This window comes from Cavia porcellus, unplaced genomic scaffold (assembly GCF_034190915.1).
Source record: "Cavia porcellus strain 051 isolate PalLab524CR breed Dunkin Hartley unplaced genomic scaffold, mCavPor4.1 scaffold_38, whole genome shotgun sequence".
NCBI classification, from domain to species: Eukaryota; Metazoa; Chordata; class Mammalia; order Rodentia; family Caviidae; genus Cavia; species Cavia porcellus.
Genome location: NW_026947521.1, coordinates 6,331,792 through 6,357,567, shown reverse-complemented (window position 1 = coordinate 6,357,567; position 25,776 = coordinate 6,331,792). Strand labels below are relative to the sequence as shown.

Genomic DNA, 25,776 nt, shown 5'->3' with positions numbered 1-25,776 from the left:
ACTGCTTTCATTGTTTTATTTTTATTGGTTCTATTATGTTCTGTTTGATTTTTACTATGTCTGAAGGAATTTGCAGAAGTTTTGAAGAGAAGAGGCATTATGGTAACCACTGTTGTTTTCCTATTATTTTAAAGTCCTGTGTCACTTATACTGGTTTGTTTTGATTGGCTTTAATCTGTTTTACTTTGCTTGGTTTTATTCTCTTTAAAATAAACATTTAAAAAATGACTTCAGATTTTTCTTATTACATATGACAAGCAAATTCCCAACAAACACAGTCCTCTCATTTTAAAATCTTTCTTCTTGGTTGATTGGGATTTTCTTTCTTGGACTTCCATCAAAGTTGTGTTCTACACCATCAAGTACTTTTCTACCTGCTACAATTAACACTAGATGGAGTTTTTCTTTTTTGTCCTTGCCTTTGGAGAATTTCTTCTAAATCAGCACTTGCTAAAGTATGTTCCTGGCTTGAAACTTTTTATCTGCAGCAGAGTTTCTTCTTGACCTTCACTTTTTTTTTGCTCTTGCAAAAGTGGTATTTGAATCTGAGATGTACTTTCTTCTTCATCATATTTCCTTTTTTTAAGAAAATTCCTGAGACACAGGTATACAGATGGGTTGAACTTGTGATGTTGGAGTGCTGAACAGGGAGGCTAGCCATAGCCACTCTGTACTGGCTCCAGCAGAGCACCAGCTGACCTATCCAATCAGGTAGTCTCTAGCATATATGTCTCTTTCCCACTCTGTACTTCCCTTTTTCTTCTGTTTGCTCTCCCCTTCCAAAGACACTCTTACTCCCATAGTAATGTTTTAATAGAAAACTGTTTTCTCTAGGAAAGAATTTCAAAATTGCCAGAATTAAGGTAAAGAGTGGCTTATACTCAGTGACATGAAAAGGCTCTTTTTAGTCTTTAAAAATGAGACCTGATAAAACACAATTCCAGACAGATGGCATCTCCATTGTAAGGGAGTATATTCAAGGCAGTCCTGCTGACTTCTACCTGAGTATTACTGTTCCTTGCTGTGGCAAAGTCACTCATGAACAGCCTGCTAACTGGGGTCTCTGCTAACAGGTGGCGTGCATACTTAATGGCACTATTATCTGCCTGTGGACCAATATTCTGAACTTCCAGCATGGTGACAGAAGTATAGATAGGCACCATGCCAGCCAAGGAGTCTGTCCTTTGGGGAGGTGTGCAAGGCATGTCCTGCCTTCTTCCATGGCACATCTGGCTTACCTGAGTGTAGAGGCATCCAGTCCTGGGGTGGGCAGTTTTCTCTGGGCAGAGGAAGGTCATCTGCCCATGCTGCAAGGTTGGTAACTTCCACTTGCTGGTGTGTACTAGGCCTGGTGACAGGCAGAGCCATGCAGTTTTTGACCCTTCTGAATCTTTCACCTCGAGATGGAAATCTAAAACCCTATGTTCTTTTCAAATGGTTTAAAGGTTTTTCCTTTAGAATGTATGGTAATATTTTTTTCTTCTTTTCTGATGTTGAGGATTAAACAGAGGGCCTTGTGTGTGCTAAATATGTGCTCCATCACTGAGCTGTACCCTCAACTTCTCTAGCATACTACTTTAGAACATACTGTGGTCATTATCTTACTCATATAGTAGCAATGCACTACAAGGTTAGTTTATGTGCATTGATTGCAATTTCAACTTCCTCTCAACAATATTTGATTTCTTAAAATCTGTAGCTATTTCACATAGTTTTAGATACAGAAAGATACTTTTCATTTTATCTTTGGGGAATCCTAGATTCAAAGGGCAGAGATTTTCCAGAAAACACAAAAAGCATCAGGATTGGAAGAAATACTGGCACAAATTCTCTAATCCTACTCAGTATTTATAGGACCCAAATCTGAGGCCAAATGTTTTTAGCAAAATTAAAAATCTTAATCACTTTTAAGAGTCAAGTTCTTCCTTTTTCCCCTTCTACCTCCCATCATCAAAATGGCTTGGAACACTTCCTACATTCCTGTTTGCAGTAAGGAAAGATACTTTGGTTTTTTTTTGTCTTTTTCGTTTTTTATCGGTACCAGGGATCGAACTCACGACCGCCTGCTTGCAAGGCAGGAGCTTATGCCGCTGAGCTAAATCCCCAGCCCAAGAAAGATACTTTTATTAGTAGCATAAATGAATCCATCATTCTGTTAATATGATCCCATGTGAGACAGGCAATAAGTAGGCGACTAATGGTAATTTGATACAATTTAAGTTTAGTATTCTGAAGGCAGTGTGTTCATAACAATCATAATATGCACAAGTTCACTAGGAACCAATAAGAAATTGTTTAGGAAACTTCTGCCAAGATGATGTCAGGAGTATACAGATAAATAAGGTGAAAAGTGTGGAAGGACTCCAGGGGGCAAACACATGTCCCTGCATGGTTGGGCATCATTTTATTTTCTAGAGTCACTGGACACACAATAGCATTTTCACCATTAATATTTTATAAAACATTCATCTCCAATGTTATATTATACATAAATATAAAATGATGAGAGATACTTACCTTCACTACTTCTGTGATTTGAAAATACAAAAAGGAAATTATAGAGGAATGATCAATAGTTTTTCAAACTATTTTTAAAAATCTTTTTTTAAATCCTTTACTTCCCCTTTTTAAAAATCTCCTCTTTGTTTTACTCCATGAATCATATTATGACATTAAGGAAGATTTACCCTAATATTACCTATTGTAATACAGTTTATCCTTTTGAAGCCCTAGTAATAATAATTTAGCTAAAAGTCTAACAAAATAAAATATCAACACACTTTCTAGCAGATGTATAGTATAGTGGTCACACTGCTATAAATGTGGAATTCATCTTATTGCTCTGCTTACCACATTTATGACTTCTCATCTCCTGCAAACTAAAAGTGCTACACTTCATAATGGTCACCAAGAGCTTCCTGATCTATTTTGCCCCATTCCCTCCCTAAAGACTGTGTAATGCTGTCTTTCCAGCTCTTGCTGTCACTCATTTCCTTCACCCTGGTTGCTCTTCCCTTGGTACCCTCAGGCTTCATTCCATTACTTCTTCTAAGTCTCTATTCATATGCCACCTTATCACAAGCTTTGCCCGGCTACGATATAGTAAGAGTAACATTTCTCTCTCCTAGACATAGCCTTTCTTTCCTGCTTATTTAGCTTTACTTTTCTTCTATTTTAATAGTCACTTGATGACATTTATGTTTTCTCACCCCTCTCAGAAAATAAGCTGCATGAGGGCAGGACTATATTTTGCTCATTGCAATATTTTTTGTACTAAAACAACATTGGGCATAGGTACTCAAGAAATATTTGTTAAATGCATCTAGACACTGATATTTACTTTAAAAATTCACCAAACCAATGATGTGTTCTGAAGGTCCAAATTTAAAAAAAACCAACACTCAAGAAATACATGTAGTTGTCCTGGTAAATTTGTAAAGTGAGTAAAAGGAAGGGATTTTAGGTGTTCATAACTTCTCCATGCAACATGTGCCTCCTTCACTTCTTATTTCTCCTTCAATTGTTAGACTATGAGATGCACCCTCTACTTCCCCGTTACCCCCCAACACTGATATGGTCTGACGACAGCTGTACACGCTCTGCTTTACTGTAGCTTTATCATGCCACATTTTAAATGAGTCTTATCTGTCTGCCATACTAGATTGTGAACTACATTTATAAATGTAATTCTACTGCCTAGTATGTAACCAGTGCTCCTAAGCATTTGTCCAGTGAAAAGATGACTAGGTTCTAGAGGCATTTATAAAGCGGCTTTGGTGTGCTGAGAGCACTGCCTGCAGGGGGAAGCCTGGGTCTTATCCTAGCCCAGCCATCAGGACCAGCCTGATCTGTGTGCTGCCAGTTCCTCATTTATCAAAACGAGAGTACTCAGCTCTAATATTTACTGAGAGTTTACTGTAAGGTGGTGAACTAAATCCTCTATACACGTTGATCTCATTAGAAGTTTACATATCTAACCCCCTAATATATCTAGATTAGTGCCATTATGCAAATGAAGAAACAGAGGCTCAGAATGGTGAAGCAACTTACACAAGAAAGTGGAGTTAGTAAATGGAGCAGCTTCTCAAATTCAGGACATCTGCCTCCACATTTAGGGATTTGCTCCCATACTACTATCTCTCCTGGTGTGAGACTGGACCAGCTAATCCCTGAGGCCTCTTACAGTTCTCAGATTCCATGATTCTGTAGGTCTTCATCTATGATCATGACATTTTTCAAGTGACATCATCTATCTAGAATATGCCAGAACCAGGATATAATAGAAACTAATGGAAAGGAGGACAAAGTGGGTACACTGATGCCAGTGAGAAAAATAGATGCCAAGGGGCTGGGGATTTAGCTCAGCGGCATAAGTGCCTGCCTTGCAAGTAGGCAGTCGTGAGTTCGATCCCTGGTACCGATAAAAATGAAAAAGACAAAAAAAAAAAAAAAAAAAAAAAAAACCGAAAAATAGATGCCAAGGTAAAAAATAGTAACTAAACCACCAATGACATTATCCCATAGTAACAATGCTCAAGGACCCTTAAGAGCTGAGGAAGTCAGATGCTTAAAAGTCTGACAGCCCCATGGTCACTGGTTAATTCATTCTCAAGACAGCAATGAGGCTTCTTAGGTCAGTCTCACATCCTTCCGTGTGGCTGCTGGCGATACCAGAGCACTGGGAAATGAGGCTGTCTAGTCGGTCACATAGGCCTGGGTATGCTTCACTAAATCTGGCTTTTCATGCTGAAGGTGAGGGGTAAGCAATGGAGGATTTGAAACAAGGGAGTGACAAAAATAGTCTTCATTTTAGAAAGATGACTTTTGTCATTAAGCTATTAAGGGGTTAAAACTAAAGCAAAGGGAAGAGGTCACTGAAATGTCTCAAATGAAAGATGATGGGGAATGGAGAAAAATCTAATCAGTATATATTAGGGGAGGGGGGAAAAGGAATAATGGAGGGATGGTTTAAAGATATGCTCTTGGTTTCTGGCTTTGATGGCAGTGTGGGTAGCTTGGGGGACAAAGGAGAAGCTGTTTATGAGGAGTAGATGTACTGTCTGATTCTGGACATGCTGGGTATGGAAATGCTGACTTGAGGTCACCAATGTATGCATAGTAGCTGCAATTCAAACCAAACCTGCCCATGCAGAGTATGCCATTTGGGAACACAAGTCCAGGGAACATGAGCATTGAAAAATGGGGAGATTTTTCCAAATCCAAAGGCAAGACTTTCAACTTGGAAGCTACTGATTATCTTGATGAAAGCACTGTGGGGATAACAAAGTTAGAAGCCAAGTTAGCCTAACTTGGCTGAATGCATGGTGTGGGAGTGAAGAGACTGGATGCAGACAACTTTCTGAGATGTTTAGTTGTGACCTAGTCATGGCTACTAGAAGCCAGAAAGCTTTGCTTATGACACTCTCTGCATTAACATCCACATCATATCTTTCTTATCTAAAAGTTGGCAAGCTTTCTCTGTTCAGGGCCAAACAGTAAATATTTTATGCTTTGTAGGTCATTCAGTCTCTGTGACAATTACTACACTGTCAGGTAAAAGCAGCAGTATGTAAACATACATAGAAATTTACTTACAAATAGATGGTGGTTGGTCTGTAGGCCCTAGAAGGATAATCCCTGAGCTAGACTACAGGCTTCCTGAGAGTAAGCCCCACACTGGACTGTCTAGATGCTCTACAATGTCCAGTCAAGCAGGTTATTGCCTGAAAGAGACACTCAAATCTGAGTAAAGGATGGCCACTTAAAGTATAATAAAGGAAATCAGTACTCTTACTATGCTGTTATTTGCATAAAGACAATAAGTGTCACTTGAAGAAATTGGTGTGGTCCTTATCCTCCTGGCTACATTCTCTCAATAACACACTGTTTTGCATTTTTGCCTTTTAGAAAGAGTGTTTTTTCCTTTCTAAAGCAAGAGCAATAAAATCTATAATGAGATTTAACTTTTGTCTAGATTTACCAATTAATGTTTTACCTGATTTGTGAAGTATGTCTTAAAAGTAAGGTTTATTATGAAATGTATCCTTTTAAAGTATTCACTTTGGTGAATTTTGGTAAATGTAAGCATCTATGAATAAATTTGGTATGATAGTAAGAACCATCACATTCAGGATACAAAACAATTTTTACCAACTCTAGAAGATCTCCAGACTTTTTAAGTCATTGTTTCCTATCAGCTCTGAGATTTAGGCAATCACTGATCTGCTCTGAGTCATTACAGACACTTTGCATTTTCCAGAACTTAAATAACTGCAATGATACAGGCAGTAGACTTTTGAATGTAGCCTTTTCGATTCTGAGTATTTCTATAAATTCAGAATGCTGCTGAGAATATCAGTAATTCAATCCCTTTTGTTGCTAAGAATTATCCCATTATATAGATACACACCCTCCACCTTTTAAAATCAGTTCACTGTTGATGAACATGTGTGTTGTTCAGGAATTTTTTTAGTTACTGTGAATAAGGCTGCTAAGGTCATTTTTGTGCAAGTCTTTTCTTTTTTACTCCTCGTAGAGTAGTGTTTTCATCTTTCTTGGTTGAACAGCTAGGAGTCGGATTGCTGGGAAGTAGGGTAAGTGCATGTTTATAAGAAACTGCCAAACCTAAAGCACAGTTTCTAAAACACAGGCACTTGTTAAATTACATTGTCAAAGTTCGAGAGAAAGCAAGTTATCTTTCAAGGAACACACCTCCACACTGAGCACAGTCTGTGTAAGACTTTCATTTGCCGCAGCCAGAGGTGTTAATGAGACCTAATATTGCTGCTTTTCCCTCTCTAAACAGACTGCTTTCACAGGTGAGAATGAACTGTGCTAGAGCAGAGGGCAACCATAAAGAATGCTTTTAGCCCATTTCCCACATCTCATAAAACCCCCAGAGGGCAGAGAGACAGGAATTTAGCTGTGTATACGTCCATGTTAATGTCTGCTGTTACTATTTTCTTTTATTTACTGGAAACCCAGAAGACACTGTTGTTTGCCTGCCGTTTCACCATACATACATGGGACATAAGCTTCAGGAGGGCAGGAGGAGACTGCATCCATACAGCATGCCGGGATAATAAGTAACTGAGTAGGGCTTTACCTTTCCAGGCTCTACCTGTTTCTCACACCTGACCTACTTGCACTTTTTTCTCCTCTCCATTCACTCTCCTTCCTCAACTGACCTCTTTTCTCTGTCCCATTCTTCTCTTGAGTCCTGCTCTGGTGTTCTTTTGGGCTAACCCTTCTGATTTCTCTTACCTCTACTTCCAGAGCACATGTGCATATGGGCACAAGTATGACTCTTACCCTTGATGGTTCACCACCGCAGGGTGCTATTTCTGCCACGCCTGTATCCTTAGACTCACCAGGCATTATGGACCTAAGCTATTCTCTTTGCACTGCTGATGAGGGAGACAATGCCTTTCAGTTACAGTCTTTGCCTTGTAGCTAGACTGAACTTTCTACCACACAACTCCTGGGGTACTACAGATTTCCCCCATGGGCACTGGGACTGCTATTTTCCTTAATCTCTGTATTTAATTACAACAATCAAGCTGGGTTCAAATAGGCACAAAATGTACACTGAACAGTTGTCAGCTCATTTGAGGAATTTCCATGAGTCAAAACGATTTTACTAAGAAAGCTCTAATTTTCTTTATTAGAACAATCATTTCTCCAGTTAAGATGAGTTATTTTAAATTGAAGGCTATATATTTAATCCCCAAGAAATAAGGATTGGTATTTAAATTATGCTGAGCATTTCAGTCTTTAGATTCAATATTGGTACCTGATGGAAACTACATAACTTTTATCAACTCCTTCCAGGTTTCTAGAACTTTTATTCCTGTATTTCTTTAAAATATTTGTGTGTGCACCTACTCATAGTCTCAAACTTTAGAAAAGTTGTAAGTGTACTTTGAAGAACTTTATTTCCTCTTTTAAGCTTTGCTTTAACTGAATCCCAGGTATTTTTGATACATATTATTATTTCCCTCTTTTTTTACCACAGCTTTAATGTATAATTGATAAAATTTGTGTATATTTAAGATGTAGAACTTGATGTTGATATCACTATTGTTAAATTTTTTTAAAAAGTTAAGTTTGCTGGTACCATTATTGTTCAATTTTCAGGTTAAAGTATATTATATGGGTTTTATCTTTTTGTTATGATTTTACTTTAACCACATTATACTCAGAGAAAATTCACTGTACACAATTCTATTTAAAGCTATAAACGTCTCTCCACTTGATTTTAAAAAATATCTTGCAGTTTCATTATCATACAGGTAAAGTATTTTCTAATTTCTTTTGTGATTTCACAGGTAAATTATTGTTTTAATTTTATTTCACGTGTTCAGAGAATATACTTTGCATGATCTAAAGCTTTTTAGTTTATAAGAGTTTTTTAACAGCCCAGCATACACCTTATCATGAGTGTACTATATACACTAGAAAGAAAATGCATTCTACTATTTTTGGTATAGTGATCTACGAATATATCTTAGGTTAGTGTTTTCACCCATAGTCTCTCACTAGTGAATTCTGAATGTAGATTTGAAAGTAGAGCTCCATGCCAATCATCATGTGCCTGAGTCATTCTCAAAAAATGTATAATAAGTAACTGAGTAGAATGAATGCCCACTGGGTTCTGAGCATCTGAATTTGGAAAGAGGTTGCAGAGCTGTGTCAGCACTCGCTTCACCTGTTTCCAATCTCTCCTCTATTCTAAGGTCCACTGTCTTCTTTTCTACAAGTGGAATGGGCTAAACCAGACACTATGAAGACCTCTTTTCTAGTTGTGAAATCCTCTGTGCTAACAAGAGATATGACTTGAACGGAACTCATATGTGTGATGAGGGACATGGCAAGGTGTATCAGTCAGGCAAGACAAATGCCATCCAGGGAGGAAAGAGAGAAGCAAGGTGCAGGTGGCACCAGGAAGGGTGCCGTCACCTGCAAGACTGATGATCTCTGCTCCCATGTAGTTGACTATGGAGTCAATGCTCTGGTTCCTTGATGTGAAGAAACAATGTGGTGAGTGGCGAGCTCCAGGCCTGCAGCTATGACGACAGTCATCAGGCACTTGGATGGCTCTTTATACAGCCAAGTGAAAAATAATCCCCTGCTGTGTAAGGCTACACTTAGGACTTCCTTTGCCTGCATTCAGACTTTCTTGTCACCTTCTGAACAGCTCACCAAAAGCCTGTGTGGTTCAACAGTATCTGATCAATTATTTAAGGTTTGTACAACACTTTTCAATTAACAGCTCCTTGACTCCAGAAAATACATAGACACAATTATCAGCATATTCTTTAAAAATTTTATAAAGAACAGGTCACTATAAATTAAAAATAAGATTGTTAATAAAATATTTAATGCTTTTTAAAACACAATGAAACATGAAGAAATTATAAACCTTTTAATTAAATGGTACTTTAGTATATTCTAACCAAATGATAACATTAAACTTGTATAAAATCAAAGTCACAAGAATTTTGCTTTATTTCATTTCTCTACTTAATAAAGTGAGATCATGTCAATTCTGTTTATAGGAATGGACACCCTGAGCAGGGACTCAGGAAATTGGGGGAGGGGATCCACTATAAGTCCACTTTAAGTCTCCTTCATGGTTCTGCCCCTTGGTAGCTGTGTGATCTCTTTTCTACATTTCAGTTTGGTCATTAATATACTGAACTTCTTAGATTGTGTCCAGTACTAATACAAGCCTATCAAATATATTTTCACAGCACTCCACAGTACTTTCACTTGGTTTTATTAATGATATATGTAATATAAATTAGCCCTTCTAACCAATCTTTAAGTATATATTACAATACTGTTAGTTATTATAAAACAGAGCTATAGAAAAACTTTTTTATGAGAGAAATTCTATCCTGATTGAATGATACCTTTAGTTTTTCCCTCTTTTTCCTCCCTGACCACTATCATTCTATTTTGTTTCCATTAGCTTGATTATTTTAGATACTTTTTGTAAGTGAATTCCTGCAGTATTTCTCTTCTTGTGATTAAGCTTATTTCACCTAACCCAGCAGTCACATTCAGTTAGTTGTGGGATATGATGAGGATGCATTCTTCTTCAAGGCTCATTGTTTGTATAAACCCCATTTTCACTATTCATTCATCTGATGGACAATGAAATTATGTCCACCCCTGGACTCTGATGAATAATGCTACAGTGAGTGCTATAGTGCAGAAACCTACTCAGGATTTTAACTTGAATTCTTTGGAGAAATTCCAGAAGTGAGATTGCCAGACCACATGGTAGTACTGGCTTTAAGTTCTGAGGTCTCTCCATACTGTTTTCCATAGCAATTGCACCATTTTGCACTCCTGCCAATGGTGCAGAAGGGTTTTAATCTAGCCACGTACCACCAACAAATCTGTACGGTTCATTTAAGTATTTTCTCTTTGTTAACACTCTCATTTTTTTCTCATGCAATGTTTTCTTGATCTCGTTGAACACCTTTACAATAGTTGTTTTGTATTCTTTGTCAGGTAATCGACGTATCTCCATTTTTTAGTGATTTAGTCTATTCTCCCATTTGGACCATGTTTCCCTGTTTTTTTGTGTATCTCACAATTTTTGATGGATTGTGAAAAAACAGACACCTCTTCCAGTCTTTATGAGTTAGCTTCCTACAGGGAGAGATCCTCACCAGTCAGCTTGGCTAGAGATTCTGGGGGCCTCTGAAACATTTTTCGTAAATTTAACTTCTCTAGGTCACATGTGTAGGAAGGGCTTGTCACTTTTTTTCCAGGAAGCCATAATCTCTTACTTCCTCTGATATTTGCCTGCAGCCCTGTGCATTCTCTGCTTCTACAGGACCAAGGTATGCCGCTCTCTATTCTCAGCAGCATCCAAGTAGACTGGTTTTCTGTAAGCACCTATGACAGGTGAGAAAGACAAAGAGTTCCAGGGTATTACTCTAAAAAACTGGACCACTGTGTTCATGTTTCACTCTTATCTCTTGTTTTTGAGGGAGAGGTTCAGAGTTGAGTGCCTTCTCTAGATCATGCCAATTTGAACTGGTCTTTTTGGTAATGTAGACCCTCTGGTACTACAACTAGCTGACCCTGCTGTTGTTTGGTTTCAGTAGCCACCAGGCATCCAAACTATGCTGGTTCCATAAGAGTTAAAGTTAGGCAGGCAGTACTCTAAGAAGCTGAAATATTGGTCCCATCTTCCACTTTTCTCTTCCTACTTCACCCCTGCCACGTCCTCATCCCAAGAAGCTGTGAGATAGGTTATCCTCCCCAGCACAAAGCTATGCTATCTGCAGGGATGCATAATCAAGAGTAAAGTGAAACAGTTATTCTTAACTATTTCAAAGTGGTCACTCTTGGGCTTGAGCTTGTCTGGGTTACTGCAACTTCTTAACTGGTTTCTGAAGTTCTCATAAAAGGTATGCTGGTCAGTGGATTGTTAAGTCAGTGTTAATTGGGAAGATGAGAAGCAAGGCTATCTTCCTATTCTGCCACCTTACTTTTCTCATTGGCCTATTATTGCTTTCCAATGTGCACGTCTGGTCTCCTCAAGGAAATTTTCTGAGTCTACAGGTCTACTGTTGTATTCACTGGAATGACACAGGCCTAGAGAGAATGTTTAATAATTCATGAGTGAAGGAAGAAATCTGTTGTAATTTATTTTAAAGCTTTTATGCTTTGTGGAACATAATACATTGATGTTAGCCTCCATGGATGAAGCCTGTCTAAATGAACTAGTTTTGAAGGGCTGTAAAGAAATTTCCTAAGAACTACTTAAAATCCTACTTTATATTGAAAGAAAAAGCATGAAACTTTATGTTGATTTATATTTTATGGAAATGATAAATCAAGAACTGTCAAAGTTCTATTCATATTCAAGTCAATCAGATGTAATTTCTTCCTCAAGAAAAAATTATCCAGTCCTCAACAGTCTGTTCACTCATCCATCCATTCATTCATTCATTCACCAAGCATTTAACAAGCATCTATTGTATGCTAGGTATTCTATTAGGTTGCCCGGGCTACTCCAGCTCTAATCAAATGTCCACAGTTGTCTAGGATATTTATGTGCCCAATTTTTCTACTTTTCAACTGTGGGCTTCTAGAGTAGAGGAACACTATTGCATTCACCTTTGTAGTCATGGCATCTGAACAGCAAACTGAAATGGAATTCCAGAGTGCTAAAACAAACCCAAGGCAATCAGACTGAAAGAAAAATATCTTCTAAGCTTCTAGATTTAGCAAGAAACAGAAAGGTTGAATGAAGCACCTGATAATTAATTCTTCCAGATCCCAATTTATTAGTTTTTTTGAGAGTGAGTACCAGGAATTGAACTCAAGATCTTGCACCTGCCAGGCAGTTATTAGTTTCTTTTATGCTTTTTTTCCCATTACTTCTGAAAAATATATTGATGACTTCTTTTAATCCTTTATTTAACAGGGAACTAACTAGTCAGTGGTCCATATATCAGTAACATGTACATTAAAATCAGTTAGCAAAAAAATGTACTTAAGTGTACTTAAGTGATTTCCAAAAACATAAAATGACTATTACCAGTCATGAAAAGCCAGGTCACATATTTTCCGGTGCCTCAGACTCAGTCACAGCAACATTACAATTAACAGCTGCAGGACACACAGTCAAAGAAGAACTGAAAACCCCAGGAAGTGCCACGTACAGGAAAGGAGGGAGAAAATATGTTTGACAAACAAATGACCCTGGATCCTAGTTCCAAAATGAACAAAACGCACAGGGCAGAATAAACATAGAATGTGGTGAAATCCTTGATTGAGGGATTAAAAGCTTTTCTGAGTGTCAAGAAATCTTGAGGTCAAAAGCAACAGAATATATTATTCAAAGGAAACCAGGGGTTTCAAGGAAGAGGAAAATAATCAAGGTATATACACGTTCCTGGCATGTGACTGGTTCTGTCACAACCCTGTGAGAGCCACAGAACATCCTCCTTTGTGTGCCCATGGCATCTGTGCAGGCTGTCTTTACACCATGGATTGCATGTGTTATGGACTGGATGTTTGTATACTTCTAAACCCCAATGTTGACATTTAATCCTCAATGTGATGCTATGTGAAGGCTGGGCTTTGAGGTAACCAGGTCATGAGATAACGACCTCATGAGTAGAATTAGTGCCCTCCTAAGAGGCTAAGAGTGAGCTCATTTTGCCGTGCCATGTGAAGATGCAGGAGAAAGGTAGAAGTCTGCAGAGAGAGCCCACAGGAGCCTGACCACACAGGCATCTGTAGCATGGGCTTCCAGCTTTTAGGACTGTGAGAAATAAATTCCTATTGAATGTAACCTAACCAGTCCATAGTATTTTGTTATAGCAGCCCAAGTTGAGATAACATCATCTATATGACTGCTCCTACTCCTGTGTGGAGATTTCATGGAAGTTTGAAATTACAGTCTGTGTTTCTCTGAAACTGGAGATACTAGGCATTTAAGCATTATTAAATGAGAGAATAAATGGTCTCATTTCTTTTGTAACAATTGTTTTCTGAAACTAAAAAAGAAAATCTTTTTTCTATAAGCCATCATGCTCATTACTTTACATTTCAATTGCTATTTATTGTAAAGTTATGTGCTCTGATCAAAGTAAAATCTCTTCTCTCATTACCAGTAGAGAGCAAGTTTCTGATGATCCAATATGGAACAGTGGGAAGGCATGGGTTTGAGCTGGTTTCCATTCCTGATTTGAAACAATTTCACACCAACACATATATTATAAAAATAGTAGAAAGTTCCCTTCACTCAGTGTCCCCATGGTTAACATGTTACAAAACCATAGTATAATTACTGAAAGAGATAATTAACCTTAGGCTGATAAAATTAACTATTTTATGGACTTAACTTGAATTTCCCAGTTTTCCTTCTAATCTTGATTTTCTGGACCAGGATCTCATATTATATTTAGTTCTTACATGTCCTTATTCTTCTCCATACAGTGACAGTTCCTCACTTTTGTTCCGTTCTTTTACGGTTCCAAAATTTAAAAACCACTCATTATATAGTTTGTCCCTTAGTTTTCCCATTATGTCCCTTAGTTTGACTACTGGCTCTGTGACTCACATCTACGTTGCGTTGGGAAAGTCAGCCTCTCAGTGACTGAGTTTCCTTATCTGTGAAATAGGATAATAATGACTTTAAACGGCTGTTTTGAAAACTAAATGAGGCTATGTAAATCAAAATAACTGAAACATAAAGCCAAATAGCCAGTGTCAACTCTTTACTCCTTGTGCTATTTTTCAATGATTTCTGAAGCATTTTTTTTACTATATAATCTAACCCATGACTTTCCATCAACTCTGTAGCCATTCCCATGCTGTGCCTGTGTGTGACATGCTGTGGGCCACATCTCTGTTTTCCTGTATGGTTGTGCCCTTTCATTGTCACTGCCTGCCTCAAAGGGCTTCATGATTATTGTTCTGACTTTTCAGCTTGTGCTGTGCATGATTAATTTATTCCTATGTTCATTCAATGATATACTGAACTGTGTGCCAGATCCTGAGTTAGAAGCTCAGAGACAATGGTGAGTTACCTGCTGTCCTCATCAATTTATGGCTAGTGAAGAACAGACAAGTAAATAATTAGAATTCAATATAATCACTTCTGCAAAAGATGTAATAGTAGAGTTACATAAGAAGTATTTTTAACCTGGACTTGGGGAATGAGTCAGGCTGGGTATGATTTCATTAAAACATGTCACAGTGCCTCAGGTAAGGACTAAACATATATAGGAACTGATGGGAGTTAAGAAATGGAGCAAAAAGCACAGTGTTCAAAGAAGAACTATTACAACTGTGTGCTGAGTAAAAGCAAACCAGTTCTGAAAAATAAATCTCCTGTGTTGTAAATTTGTAGCTGGAGAGAAATGTTGTGCCAATACCTCAGGGGCTCAGAAACTTCCCCAGGAAACTTCTGGCCTTAGTATTCTGTTCTGGAGACTGCAACTGAAAGACCTAAACCTTTGGATATTACATTGAGCTTACCTCTTTCAACATCTGTTAACTGAAGTAAAATTTTAGGAGACAAATTCCTGTTTGTTCTCATTTCAAAAGTATAATAGGCTTGCCCCTTTCTGATAGAGGAGTTTCTTAATTAAAAAAAAAATCTAACTAGCCATAAAAAATCTTTTTTAAGCTGACCCTTTTAACTAAGTTAGTGAGGTTGTGGGGTCTTTCTAGTTTCTTCTTTCTACAGCACTCATTCCTGTGGCTTTAGAGGTTTGGCACTGGGTCTATCTGCTCCCAATGTCACGTCTACCCATGTCAACTTGTGTTTTCAGCAAGTGTTACCTGTCTGTTATCCACTGAACATTGGAGCTTAGGCAAGTCAAATGAAAAAATCTTCAAATATTTTAGAAGTTTCTCTGTTAGTCCTTATTTTTACTCTTCTAACCTTTTTCTTCTTTTAATCCTTTAGTTTTCTCTATAGGGAATGTTTTTCAAACCCTAACTGCTTCTAAGTTGGAGCAGTCACATTACATACCGTCAACTGGTGTGTCAGGAGGTCCATTAAAAAGGTAATCTTGTTACTAAACAGAACATCAGTGCAGTTTTCTGAACAGTTGCTGCAGGTGAGGTAGTAAATGCTGATTGCATTGCAGAGGGACCTAATAGGAAGAGAAAAAACACCACCGTAAAACTGGAGGAGCTCCTCTCCAAACAATTTTAAATACACAAAATAAGTGGTACAACAGGAACAGGCCTGTGATAGAAGTTATTCTAGAAAAACCAAACCAAATACTAGTAGGGCCACGGCCAATTACCAAGATATAAATGCTTATTTTTTCATACAAAGTCCAATGTTCAGTAGTACTTAAGACCTGTTATTAGTTTCTACTGGTTGCAACTACAGACAATGGCAATATACTTATCAGTATCTGATAATTTATTTTTCTTTTTAATTTTTTATTTTAAAGAGATAAAGATAAAAGAGGACATAATAAAGCAGATCAGAACAGAACAATTAAGAAACACAGTATTTCACTACAAGACAACCCGATATAACAGTAGATACTATTGTGTCTCTTTCCTTGAAATAGTTGAGCATACCTTCATATACAATAGTTCAAACATAACAAAATAGTGTAAAACCATTAAGGAGAATAAAAGTATTACAGGGCATTCAGAACCAAATAACGGAAAATGAACAATGGTTACTATATTATCCCATTTTCCATAAAAAATTTGTTTATACTACCACACATGATAAAATCCAACAAGATACTACATGATAGAACCAATGGAAACAGAAGAACCAAAGTGTGGTAGGACTCCAAAACAAGATGATATTAAATCAGCACTGGCTATTATAATGTCTGTTATCTTCAAAATAGTGTTCATACCATCACACATAATAAAACAAACAACCCAGGATAAAACCATTCCAACTATGAATGGAAATATTATAAGGCTTCAAAGCAATGTAATGGGGAATCATGACTACCATAAGCTTTTATGTATTCTTACCATTTCTTACACTAGGGAGACTATATGGTATTTACACACGTGAGTTTTATTTATTTCGCTTATGAGTATGGTCTCAAGTTGCATCCATTTATTTATAAATATCTCAATGTGATCCTTCTTTATAGCTGAGTAGTACTCCATTATATAAAAATGCCATACTTTTTTTTTATTTAAGGAGAAAAAGAAAAAAAAAAACAGAAAAAGGGTACAAGTAATACAAAATTTAAAAAATAAATGGTAAGAAATTACTAGTTAATAGATTACATATTCTCATCTTAGAAACAGTTGTTCAAGTTACAAAATTGAAGCATATAAAGTGGACTTTCAAATAGTGAGAGTGCAAACAGTTTTGTTCAATGATCCAAAAAAACTCAGTAATATGGTTATCTATCTTATACATTTAAACATATATGCAGTTATAACCTTTAGAGCACTTTCTTTTCTTTTCTTTTGTACAATGACAATTACACATTTTGAGTTTTATTACTCACACAGTTCTTACTACTTTTTTTGAAGAGAGTAAAACCAAATGCGACATATCAGAACAGAGTCAGTCAAATCAAAAGAATGGACATAATAGACAATGTAAAAACAAATTATAGGGTGATCAACAATGGTTACCATACTGCCTCTTGCTATTTTAAGAAGAATTGCCAGTTATAATAAAATTGAACTAAACATTAAAGAATAAAACCAAAGCATTGGAGACATTACAGGACTTTAAAAGAAAACAATAGTCAACCGGAATGGGCGTCATAATGATTCTTATTGTCTTCACAGTTTTGCCTATACTTTTGAACTTGGTACTATCAAGCAAAGAAGAATAGAGGAAAATCAATCAAAACAAGATGGTGAGGGCAATACAGGATTTCAAATCAAGTTAATAGGAAATCAAAGTAGGTTACTATAATGTATCCTGCTATTTTTTATTTATTTTTCCCTTAATTAAAAAGATTAAAAAAGTAAATAATTAAAAAAAGGGGGGGATTGAGTCTTGTATGCCTCATACATCTGAGTATCTTTATCATTCGCTAAAGAGGGCATAACAACAGAACAGCGCAGGTCAAAACATAACCATTTAAGCACAATAGTGTTTCACCACAAGATATCCGGACATAAAAATAGTTACCATAGTGTCTCTTTCCTTGAAATCTTTGAGTATAACTTCGTATACTGTAGCACCAAACATATCAAGACACTATAAAACCATTCAAGAGAATGACATTATTACAGGGTATTTAGAACCAATTAATAGGAAATGAACAATGGTTTCTGTAAAATCTCCTTGTCTATAAAAGTTTTACTTATATTATCATATATAATAAAATCCAATAAGATACAACCTTTTAAGATCGATGGAGACAGAAGAATACAAGTTTGATGGGACTTCAAAACAAGATGATACTAAATCAGCACTAGCTATTATGATGTCTTGTTTTCTCCAAAATAGCTGTTCCTACCATCCGATCTTCTCTGCCTCATTTCTGTTGAGCTCTTTTTCTGTTGTTTGTTGTCAGTTTGTCTTCTTCATTTCGCTTTCTGCTCCATTCATTGTGGCCTCTCTGCCACTATTTCTGGAATCTTGGTATTTTCCTTTTTTAGAATATCCTGCAGTATTCTTTGTAGAGTTGAATTGGTGGTTGCAAATTTCCGTAGTTCCTCTTTATCCTGGAAACACCTTGTTTTTCCATCAATTTCTAGGGACAGTTGTGCAGGATATATCAATCTTGGCTGGAGGTTATTATCTTTCAAAGCTTGAATTATTTCCCCCCACGCTCTTCGTGATTTGATGGTTTGTGCCGAGAAGTCTGCTGTAATTTTGATGGTTCCCTTGTAAGTGTCTCTGACAGCTTTTAATATTCTGTTCTTATATTGTATTTCTGGAATTTTGATTATTATATGCCTGGGTGTAGCTCTGTTTGGGTTGTAGGTGGCTGGGGTCTTGTATGCCTCATACATCTGAATATCTTTACCATTCGCTAAATTAGGGAAATTCTCTTGAATTATTTCTGTGAATGGCTTTTGTAGTCCATTTGTTTGTGTCCCTACTTCTTCTTTTATGTTCTTAATTCTTAAATTATAGATCCTCTTCTCATCTTCTAGCCTTTGTATCGTTGCTGTTTATTTTTAAGAAGTTTTTCATTTCATGCTCCCATATTAAATCTGCTCTCCAGTTGAGATAATCTATCCTTAGTTTCTTTCAAGCTATTATGCCAGTTTTTGAGAGTTTTTAGTTTCGTGGTAATCTCTTTGAACCTGCTTCACGTATTCTATGTTTTCTCTATTTTCTCCATCAAACAATTCTCCCCTTTTTTTTCTGTTCTTCCATTCCACCATCTGTTTTTTCTTGGGCGGTGCTTAGCATTTCTCTAACTATTCTACTTATACCTTGCTTCAGGTCGTTAATAACTTCATTCCTTAACTCGTCTATGAGGCTCTGGAGATAGCGCTTTATGTCTATTTGTGCCGTGTCTGCTACTGCGTGTTTCTCAGGATTGGGGCTGAGGACCCTTTCTTTTTGCTCCCTCTTCCCATTTTCTTTGTTACTTTTATTTAATCGTGTATAGGAGGCCCATTTTCCTTCCCTGTCCCAGCTTGCTTAATTCCTTCCCATATTCTTTGTTCCTTATATTTAAGCGTGTATAGGAGACCCAGCTTCCTTCTCTGTGGCTTCCTTCCCAGGCCACAGTCTGTTTGAATTGCACAGGCTAGGTGTTCCTGCCCACTGCAGCGGCACCAGGGAGACACAGACCTGGGCATCCTATGCTGGGCCCGCCCCTCCAGGTCAACCTACCAAAGGTTTCACTGCTAGGATGCACCTCCAGGTGCTGGGACCTGGTTTGGGCTAGCCTACTGGGTCTTAGTCAGCGATGTCACGCAGGCCAGGCACTCTCCACCAATCCCGCTTGAGAGGGGAATATGTGACTGAAGTCACTGTAGCATCCTGTTCCAGGTAGTCTGCCCAGTCCCAGTATGTCCTTTGCTGAAGCCTCCTACTCTATGGAAGGGTCCCCGATCCACTCACTCACTGCAGGTCGATGCAGGGCTCCAGGCCAGTGCCACTCTCAACTCCATTCACTGCTTCCCACTCTCAGAGCTTTCGCGCCTCTCTCCTTGCTGTGCTGATTGGGACACAGCAGCAGCTGCATGAAATTCAAATCGCAGCTTCCAGTGGCTCGGGGTCCAGCTTCCATGCTGAGACCTTATCTGTTCTTGTTGTATCACCGGGATTGCGTTTCCAGTTGGTTTCTCTTAGCCTAGTTAATTCCTGGGTCGGCAAAGTATATCTCTCCTTGCTTAGGATTTCTCGCCTGGCACCATTCCTGGATTTTAAGTGTGGTTTCTCAGAGAGCCTCTGAAGCTGCTGCTATCTATCTGCCATGTTCTCCCGGAACATCAATGCCACACTTTTTTATCCATTCCTCAGTTATTAGACACTTAGGTTGTTTCCAAGATCTGGCTGTTACAAATTGTGCTGCTATACACAAGGGTGCACATATATCACTGTGGTATGTTTTAAAGTCTTCTGGGAATATGCCTAGAAGCAGAATAGCTGAAACAAATGGGACTTCCAATCCCAGCCTTTCGAGAAATCTCCAGACTGACCTCCACAGTGGCTGCAACAGTCTACACTCCCACCAACAGTGTAGGACAGTTACTTATCGCCCATAGCCTCTCTAGCATTTGTTGGTAGTTTTCTTGATCTTGGCCATTCTTTTTGGAGTGAGATGGACTCTTAGTGTGGGTTTAATTTGCATTTCTCTAATGAGTAATGATGATGAACATTTTTTCATGTATTTATTTGCCATTTGTATTTCTTCATCTGAGAAGTGTATATTTATCTCAGATGCCCATTTTTCGACTGGGTCTTTGAAATTTGGGAGCCTTATTTTTTTAATTCTTTCCAAGTTTTAGACAGAAGTCCTTTGTCTGAGGGACAGTTGACTATTTTTTCAAAATTCATGGGTCTCCTTTTTACTCTGTTGGAGATTTCTTTCAGAATACAAAAAATTTTTAATGAGATCCCAGTTACTTCCCACATGGGAATTATTTCCCATGTGGTTTGATTTTTGTTCATGAATTCTGTACCCCCATCCCATGTCTTCAAGATTTCTACTTACTTGTCTTCCAGCAGATTTAATGTTTCTGTTTTAATATTTAGATCTTTGATCCATTTTGACTTTAGCTTAGTACAAGATGACAGGCATGGCTCTAGTTTTAGTTTATGGCAGGTAGACAGCCAGTTTTCAAACACCATTTATTAAAGAGACTATCTTTCTTCTAATGAGTGTGATTGGCCCCTTTATCAAAGACAAGGTGGCTGAGCTTGTGGGTAGTTGTAGTTGTATCTTCTAATCTGTTCCATTGATCTTCAAGTCTGTTTTTATTCCAGTATCATGCTGATTTTATAACAGTAGCATTGTAGTACACCTATACATATTATAATCAACATCCCAGAAATCCAACATAAGAACAGAATATTAAAAGCTGTTAGAGAGAAGAGACAGATCACCTATAAAGGAAAGCTTATCAGAATCACAGCAAATTTCTAAAACACAAAAAATGAAGACAAGAAGAGCATGGAGTAAAGCATTTCAGATCCTAAAGAAAAAAATCACTTCAAATCTAGACTGATGTATCCTGTAAAACTATCCTTCAAAACTGATGGAGAAATAAAATACTTCCATGACAAAGAACAGCTGAAAAACTTCATGACCATCAAACCAACCTTGCAAAGAATACTGAAAGACATTCTAGATAGACATAGGAATAAACCACTAAGCAAGGCAAATAATTAAGCAGAGGGGAAAGGTAAAGAATGAACAGCAGAAAGATAACAGGTAAAAATAAACCAGAATATCTCAGTTGTAACTATTAATGTAAATGGCCTCAATTCACTAACTAAAAGAAATAGAATGGATCAAGAAACAACATCTAACTATATGCTGTATACAAGAAACCAATTTAACCCAAAAGGAAATTCACAGACTGAAATTAAAGGATAGAAAACAATACTCCATGCAACACAATCCCCCCAAAAAGCAGGGGTACCTATTCTGTTTACAGACAATGTGAACTTCAAACCAAGAATGATCAAAAGAGAAAAAGGTTACTACACATTAGTTAGGGGAAAACTTCAAGAGAAAGAGATAACAATATTAAATATATATGCACCAAATTCAGGAGCACCCAGCTATACAAAACAAATATTAACAGATATGAAAAATTAAATAAGCAGTAACACAATTATGACAGGAGATCTTAACACTCCATTGACAAAGAGACAGATCAACTACACAGAAAGTCAGCAAAGAAAAAACAGAACTAAATCACATCTGTGAACAAATAGATTTGGATGTATACAAAGCGCTCCACCCAACACTATCAGAATATACATTCTTCTCAATAGCACATGGGCTATTCTTTAAAATAGACCATATACTAGCCCACAGAACAAGCTTAAGTAAATGCAAAGAACTGAAATTATCCCATCCATGTTATCAGCTCACAGCACCATGAAACTAGAAATTAATGACAAAAGAAACTGCAAAAACCCCACAAAGCACATGGAAATTGGATAATATTCTTGTGAGTAATCAGTGGGTCACAGAGGAAATTAGAGAAGAAATTAAACAATATCTATAAGCGAATGAAAATACCATTACAACTTACCAGAACCTGTGGGATGCAATGAAAGCTGTCCTGAGATGAAAATTTACTGCACTGAGTTTCCACATCAGGAAAACAGAATGAATACAAATAAACAACCTGATGCTACACCTCAAACATTTTAAAAAAATCAGAGCAAGTCAAGCCCAAAGCCAAAGGAAGGTAGGAAATTATAAAAGTCAGAGCAGAAATCAATGCAATAGAGACTAAGAAAACAATACAAAGAATCAACAAATCAAAGAGTTGGTTCTTTGAAAGAATAAATAAAATTGATAAGCCCCTAGTCAACCTTAATAAAAAAAAAGGAAAGTAAAAACTCAAATTCATGCAATCAGGAATGAAAAGGGCACAATCATTACAGACCCTGTGGAAATACAGAAGATCATCAATACCTACTCCGAAAATCTCTACTCTCATAGGCTTGATAACACAGAAGAAATGGACAAATTCCTAGAAACATATGAATTACCAAAGCTAGATCAAGAAGATGTGAAACTGCTGAATAACCCTACTTCAGTTAATCAGACTGAAAATGTAACTAAAACTTTATCAACAAAGAGAAGCCCAGGTCCAGATGGATTCACTGTGGAGTTTTACAAGAAATTCAAAGAAGATTTAATGCCCACATTCCTCAAACTCTTCAATGAAATTGAGAGGGAAGCAATTCCCCTTAACTCATTCCTAGAAGCAAGCATTACTCTAATATCAAAACCAGAGGAAAATCTAACCAAAAAAGACAACTACAGGCAAATCTCCCTAAAGAACATAGATGTAAAAATTCTCAATAAAATATTGGCAAACAGAATGCAGTAAATCATCAAGAAGATTATACACCACAACCAAGTGGGAGTCATCCCAGGGATGCAGGGATGGTTCAACATATGCAAATCAATAAATGCAATCCACCATAGGAATAGAGCCAAAAATAAAAATCACATGCAGAAAAAGCCTTTGATAAGGTCCAACATTCATTCATGATAAGAACCTTATAGAAAATTGGAATATATGGTCTACCTCAATATGAGAGAAGCCATTTATGACAAATGAACAGCCAGCATTGTATTAAATGGCCAAAAACTGAAAGCCTTTACTCTAAATCAGGAACAAGAGAAGGATGTCCTTTATTACCATTCCTATTCCATATAGTACTGGAAATACTGGCCAGAACAATTAGATGAGAGAGAAATAAAAGTGGTAAGGATAGGAAAAGAAGAAGTTAAATTATCATTATTTACAGATGACATGATACTCTACATAGAAGACCCCCGAAATTCCACTGAAAGACTCCTAGATATAATAACTAAATTCAGTAATGTAGCCAGATAAAAAGTCTACACTCAAAAATCAATAGCATTCCTATACGTAACTCACAACTCACTAACAGAGAAATAAGGGATACCTTTCACAATAGCATCCTAAAAAATGAAATACTTTGGAATCAATCTAACAAAAGAAGTAAAAGATCTATTCAGAGAAAATTATAATACCCTGAAAAAAGAAATTGAAGAGGATCTCCAAAAATGGGAAGACATTCCTTGTTCATGGATAGGAAGAACAAATATTGTGAAAATGGCCATTCTCCCAAAATTCTTATATAGATTTAATGCAATCCCAATCAAAATATCACTAGCATACTTCATAGACCTAGAGAAATCATTCCTAAAGTTCATTAGAAAAGACCTAGAATAGCAAAGACAATTCTGAGCAACAAAGGCAAGGCAGGAGGCCTCATTTCTGATTGGAAGTTATACTACAAAGATACTGTAATAAAATCAGCATGGTACTGGAATAAAAACAGACCTCAAGATCAGTGGAACAGATCAGAAGGTACAACTACAACTACAAACACACTCAGCCACCTTATCTTTGATAAAGTGGCCAAAACATTCACTGGAAGAAAGATAAACTCTTTAATAAATGGTGCTGGAAAAATTGACTCTCCATATGATATATGAACACATAAGCCAGTGCTTCAAAAATAAATACTTGACATATCATAGGCAGAGACAATGAAGCCAACAAAGCCAAAAAAATCAGAAAGAATGAATACATCAGTCAAGGCAAGTAATTAAACAAGAAAAGAAAAACAGTGAGGCAACAACAGAAAATGGAGACACCACAGGAATAAATCAGTAACTTTCAGTGATAATGCTCAACTAAATGGCCTCAACTCCCCAGTTAAAAGGACACAGAGTTGAAGTCTGGATCAAAAAACAGAATCCAATCTGTTGCATTAAAGATAATCTTCTACTCCAAAAGTAAATTCATGAGCTAGAAATCTAAATATGAAAGGATGGGAAATAGTATTTAATGTATCACAAACCCGCAAGCAAGCAGAGATAGCAATTTTATTACAGAGAAAGTAAACTTCTAGCTAAAGCCAATGAGAAGTGGCAAAGAAGGCCACTATATACTAGTGAAAGGAGCAATTCAACAGAAAGATAATAATTGTAAATACATATGCATCAAATATCAGGGAACCTAAATTTATAAAACGAAGACTACTGGACATAAAAGATCAAGTTTACACAATCATTGTGGGTGACCTCAGTTCCTCACTTTCACAGAGACAGGTGAACTAAACAACAACAACAACAACAACAACAACAACAACAACAAAAACCCCACAGAGATATTACAGTTGAACTGTATCTCTGAACAAACGGACTTAATAGATATCTATGTGTTCTACCCTACTACAACAGAATGCACATTCTCAGTGACAGGTAGAACTTTCTGTTTTTTAAATTTTTATTTTGAAGAGAACAAGACCAAGCAAAATAAAACAGAATACGGTCACTCAAAACAGCAGTGAATGTGACATAGGACTTCAAAGCAAGATAATGGAAATCAACAATGGCTAACCTCATGTTAACGTCAAAGCAGCTATCTATACCATCAAAAATAATAAAATAATAAAACCAAAACAGTATAAAATCAATCAAAACAAAACAATGAGAGCAATACAGGGTTTCAAAACAATAGGAAATCAACGATGGCTACCATAATATATTCTTTCAAATAGCTGCCTATACCATCAGATATAATAGAATCAAAACAAAACAGAATAAAACAAAACAAAAATGAAAATAGTAAAAATGGTACAAGGCTTCAAAATAAGATCGGAGGAAATTAACAATGTCTACCACTTTCCCTTTTAGACATTTTCTCCCCTATCACTTTTACAATATCTATTGTGCATTTTAGATCCCACCAACTCCTTCAGTTTTTTTACTAGAGAGACAACATGATGTTCGCCCATAAGCATGATCTCAGGTTGCATCCATTTACCTACAAGAGCCTTGAGATTATCCTTCTTTATTGCTGAGTAGCTTTCCATTGTATAAAAATGCCATATCTTTCTTATCTGCAGTTGATGGGAAAGCTGCCTAGCCTGTTTCTGGCTCCCTGTAACATGGAGCATTGTTTTCTCTCCTTTGGATTTCAGTCTATGTATTTTTTATACAAAGCATATTAATGGATCCTATCTCCAGATCTACTCTGCCTATATTTCTTTTTATCAGTGAACTGAGGTCATCTACATTAATGGTTATGGCCAACATCCACTGGCTTATCTCTGCCTTGTTATTTTCCTGCCAATGGCTCCCT

The 25,776-nt window shown here is 36.9% G+C and overlaps 1 protein-coding gene across 10 annotated transcripts in view; it reads right to left on the bottom strand.

Annotated features, from left to right (window-relative positions):
• Scaper (S-phase cyclin A associated protein in the ER) overlaps positions 1–25,776 on the bottom strand; it is a 394,758-nt gene that overhangs the window by 58,784 nt on the left and 310,198 nt on the right. For all 10 annotated transcript variants that reach the window (XM_063243413.1, XM_063243412.1, XM_063243407.1 and 7 more), the window contains one exon: positions 15,515–15,638. In XM_063243413.1, the coding sequence (XP_063099483.1) occupies positions 15,515–15,638 (124 nt within the window). The remainder of the gene's footprint in view (positions 1–15,514; positions 15,639–25,776) is intronic.